Source organism: Littorina saxatilis, linkage group LG10 (genome assembly GCF_037325665.1).
Source record: "Littorina saxatilis isolate snail1 linkage group LG10, US_GU_Lsax_2.0, whole genome shotgun sequence".
In the NCBI taxonomy this organism is placed as follows: Eukaryota; Metazoa; Mollusca; class Gastropoda; order Littorinimorpha; family Littorinidae; genus Littorina; species Littorina saxatilis.
Genome location: NC_090254.1, coordinates 5,565,174 through 5,570,173, shown reverse-complemented (window position 1 = coordinate 5,570,173; position 5,000 = coordinate 5,565,174). Strand labels below are relative to the sequence as shown.

Below are 5,000 nucleotides of genomic sequence, written 5' to 3'. Positions count from 1 at the left end.
ACACTGCGGCAACCTTTTCGTCCGTGACCAGTGCATGTGACAGAAAGACACACCGACGGAATGGCCGCAAGATTGAGGTGTGTTTACCGACTCTCGCCTCATATAATAAACTGAGCAAAAAATAATATTTCATCCATTTTTGTACCCCAACTAAAACATTCATTCCAGTGTCATTTCATTCACACTTTATATGCGATTAAAGGCCCTTCCCTTGGCGATCTGGCACACTTTTCGGATCAAAGATTTCTGTTACAGGTATCACGTGACCACCGCGGAAGTAAGGGTACCCCCACAATCGACCTGACAAATAATAATCCAACAATAGTTTTGATCAGTTAGTATGTTCCCTCGCGTGTTATTCTCTCGACAATAGTTAAAATTCCCTTTCAGATGAAAACAAAGATTGATTTAGGAAGTGTACGTTTCTGTTTTTGTTAAATACCGGTTGCAAACTGACCCACTTGGTACGTACAGTCAAGCTCTGAAATGACTGAGATAGCTTAACGATTTGAGGACATTTTTTGTTGCGTTGATACATTTGTTTTCTTCATAATTGACAGGAAGATGTGCCTCACCTGGTAAGGCTAAAGAAGAAGCTTATGTATGCTTGCCTTGGGGATTGTGGGCTGGTACAGGAAGTAAATAAACTCTAAATTACATATTCGAACATTGATTTATAATTGGACGGCTCTCCCCTGGGGCATTAATTAAGAGAAATAGAAATGTCACATTACAAGCTGTCTAGTCTTGAACTGATCATAAAGCCTTTAAAGTCTGCTTGAAACTCAATGTGCATACTCAATTTCTTAGGCCCTTGGGCCCCACCGGAGCCTAGGCCCTTGACAGCGTTTATCCTTCGCACTCTGCTCTGGGCTCTTCTTTCTGCCTCTGTCAAGCTGTTGCTCTGCCTCTTTAGCTCCGTCTCCCTTTCTCGCCTCCAGCTGTTGCTCTGCCTCTTTAGCTCCGTCTCCCTTTCTCGCATTCAGCTGTTGCTCTGCCTCTTTAGCTCCGTCTCCCTTTCTCGCCTCCAGCTGTTGCTCTGCCTCTTTAGCTCCGTCTCCCTTTCTCGCCTCCAGCTGTTGCTCTGCCTCTTTAGCTCCGTCTCCCTTTCTCGCCTCCAGCTGTTGCTCTGCCTCTTTAGCTCCGTCTCCCTTTCTCGCCTCCAGCTGTTGCTCTGCCTCTTTAGCTCCGTCTCCCTTTCTCGCCTCCAGCTGTTGCTCTGCCTCTTTAGCTCCGTCTCCCTTTCTCGCATTCAGCGTTTTGTGTGTGTCTTTCCCTCTATATTTTCCACTGTGGGTTTGAAGTGAAAGCCTGGCGGGTGGTGTTGGATGTTGGGTTCCTGAATGTGTGTCCAATCCAACTCAATGTGCTTTAGGTAAACTTCTCAATAGAAGATAACATGTTGTCACTACTATTTGCAATATTTACCCATGATTGCAGATCATCGACTCTCCCGGGCTGTATGACACACACAAGACTCAAGAGGAGATCTGTGTCACCATCGTGCAGGCTGTTGCTGGCATGCATCCGGGTCCTCACGCCATCTTGTATGTCGTCAGACTGGGCCGCTACACGGCTGAAGAGTATGGCGCCTACCAACGTCTGAAGGCTCTGTTTGACGAAGACATCACCAAGTACATGATCGTCCTGTTCACGTATGGAGACGCGCTCGAGCGAGAACAGAGTTCCATTGAGAAGGTGATGCTTTCAGGCGCGCCTGAAAACCTCCAGACGGTTCTGAGAGAGTGCAACAACCGCTACGTCGTCTTCAACAACGTGACGCCCGACACACAGCCCCAGGTCGAGCACCTCCTGTCCATGGTTCGTCAGGTCGTGGCGGAGAACGGTGGCGAGCCCTACTCGTGTCCCAAGTACCTTCACGTCGGACAGGGGATGGAAGACGAGGTGGAGCGAAGAATACAAGAGGTGGAAAAGAGGGAGATGCAGAGGATGCAGTACGTCCAGCAGCTGGAGAAGCAGACCCAAGAAGCGGAGGAAAAGGCCACGAAAGCTCGCTCGCACATGGAAGACAATGAACGTGAACGACAACGCCGGATAGACGAAGAGGAAGAAAAGCGACAGCGGCTGGAAGACCAGCTGATAGCTCACATCCAGGAACAGGAAGAGAAATCCAGGCGACACCAAGAAGAGCTGCAACGAATGAAGTCAGAGAGGGAAGAGCAGGAAAGGATGATGAGAGAGAAGGAACACGAGATGACAGAGAAGGAGAAGAAGAGAGCCGAAGAGGCAGCGGAGGCAATGAGACAGCGCGAAGAGGACATGCAGGACATGATGAAGAAACAAGAGGAGTGCTTCGCCAAGCAACGAGAAGAAGACGTTGAAATGAGAAGACAGCTGGAAAAGGACAGAGAAGCTTTTGCACAGCTGTTGGAGGAACAGCGCCGCAAAGAGAAGGAAGAACTAGAAGAAAGAGAGGAGCAGCAGAGGAAACTGATGAAACACAAGATGAAAGAGGAGAGGGCGGAAGCCAAGAAGAAACAGGAACTCTACGAAAAGGAGATGGAGACACTGAAGCAGAGTTACTTCACTAAGCAACAGGCCGCTGAATTGATCTCCATGGCAGTCAACGCCGTCGCTGAAGCAGTGAAACTTGGGATCCAAATCTGGGAATTGAAACAAAAGGGATGTATGTGATGCTGTCAACACTGCTATGACAATCGTGGGGCGTCAGAGTGCTTGATACTAAAAGCAGCATCACACATGTAGATGATGAAAAGTTGTAGAGCGTCAGGGTGCTTGATACTTAAAGCAGCAACACACATGTACATGATGAAAAGTTGTAGAGCGTCAGGGTGCTTGATACTTAAAGCAGCAACACACATGTACATGATGAAAAGTTGTAGAGCGTCAGGGTGCTTGATACTTAAAGCAGCAACACACATGTGCATGATGAAAAGACACACGCATAAAGACCCAAATCGTAAAGACCCTCAAAGTATTATTAACCGAAGAAATAAAACGGGTGCATAAATCTGAGAAATGAAACAAAATTGCAGAATACCAGAATAATTTACGTATGAAGCAGTGGACATGGAAAACACGTATGAAAGATGAATCGAAATGCAAATGCATTTGAAGAATAATTATGGTATTAATAAATTATATGTGACCTTCCACCACGAAATGAGTCGCATGTCACCTCGCGCGGTTCTGCGCTAGGCTTAATATAAGTCCGGGGAGTGTCTGGTAAGAGTGGGAGGGTCACCTTAATCACAGGCTTATAACTCAAACAGTTTTTGCTCTTTTCTAAAACGGTTTTCACCACTGGATAGAGCATAAAAAACTCTTTAGGAAAATGTAAAAATATGAAAATCATGCAAAGGTGACATGTGACTCATTTCGTGGTGGAGGGTCACATATATGTGCATCCATGACATTGGACCTACGAATATGTATACCTGCATGTGTTTGATTGTAAACGGGGTAAATTAATTATGTAATTATGTTTATACCTACAGAAAGGGTAAGACAGTGTTTTGAAAGTGAGAATATTCTTTGAACATTATATTATTACCTTGTATTTGTTTTCCCCGCTTAGAATCAAACTCACGAAACTACCAGAAATACTCGTTTTTATGGAGTCTTGACATAAAAAGGAATAAAAGTATCGTTTTGTATGTAGTTTCATGTTGAACATTATAGTTATAAGCCAAATTTGTGTCTTACACTCTGAGAAAAAAATGACAACAATTTTAGAATTATTGACTGATTGATGAGTTCGTCCATTACTTTGCTCATGTGTTCCTTCGTTATTACACCCCCGGTATAGGGGTGTGTATAGGATTCGCTTGATGTGTTTGTTTGTTTGTTTGTGTGTTTGTGTTCGCATATAGATCTCAAGAATGAACGGACCGATCGTCACCAAACTTGGTGAACAGGTTCTATACATTCCTGAGACGGTCCTTACAAAAATTGGGACCAGTCAAACACACGGTTAGGGAGTTATTGGTGGATTAAGATTCTACAAGGACTTATAGAGGCACATATTAATGGTCAAAGGGAAATAACCTTCTCAGTTGGTGGCAGTGAGAATGGTTATTTCCCTTTGACCAACGGGGGTGTTTTTCCTACCTCGGAGGAATTTCTTGTTTCTTGTTCGTTTACAGTGTCTTGTGTTTAATTTGAAAGTCACTAAGACATTGCTTTTCTAACTTATTTTTATGCTGAAAATGTCTGTTTACATTTTTTTTAATATTGTGTCTTTAATATACACCAACAAAATGTCATTAAATCTAGAATACACTTATTTTTGAATAAAGACAAGACAGACACATTTATATTCAGTTTATGTGTGCTTTATGAGTGCGTATGTAAAAGTGTGAACTTGACTTGTGTGTGTGTGAGAGAGAGAGAGAGAGAGAGAGAGAGAGAGAGAGAGAGAGAGAGAGAGAGAGAGAGAGAGAGAGAGAGAGAGAGAGAGAGACTTAGACTTAGACTTAGACTTAGAACATTTTATTCACATAAAGGGTAGACATTTTAGGCCATAGGCTTAATCTTACAATGTGCCCTTTACATTCACACAAACACATATTCACGCGTGCGCCCGACTAGAATCATAGAAACATCAAGCATACAGTAATAATAAATGAGAAAAGTAGTAGAAAATACATGAATGGAACATCAATAAAGCAATTACAGAATGGAACATTAATTACGCAATCACATTTGCGCACTCACACGCAGACGCACAAGGAGGAACACATATAATACTAATAATAATATACACACAACTAAGTGCCATTCAACAAGCACACAGTGAGCCTACCAAGACAGGTAGATTTAGCATTATGTAGGCATGCAGCAGTCAATATTTCAGAGTAATAAAATAATTATAATTAACAAAGCTAGCTGCAATACCGGCAGCGTAACTTATGAAGACCTCAGTATGTGTTTCCTGAGGGAGGTTTTGAATGCGTTCAATGAACGGCACGTTTGTACATTCGAAGGAAGAGAGTTCCACAGAGAAGGTCCCACAAAAG

General features: G+C 43.4%; 1 protein-coding gene across 2 annotated transcripts in view; it reads left to right on the top strand.

Annotated features, from left to right (window-relative positions):
- The window catches only part of LOC138978007 (uncharacterized), a 14,192-nt gene extending 9,898 nt beyond the window's left edge, over window positions 1–4,294 (top strand). The window contains exons 4-5 of one of the 2 annotated variants that reach the window (XM_070350624.1): window positions 1–77; window positions 1,441–4,294. The exon at window positions 1–77 is cut by the window's left edge and continues 87 nt beyond it. In XM_070350624.1, the coding sequence (XP_070206725.1) occupies window positions 1–77; window positions 1,441–2,655 (1,292 nt within the window). In that variant the 3' untranslated portion in view covers window positions 2,656–4,294. The remainder of the gene's footprint in view (window positions 78–1,440) is intronic. The other variant, XM_070350623.1, reaches the window with a different exon arrangement.
- Window positions 4,295–5,000: the final 706 nt, after the last annotated feature.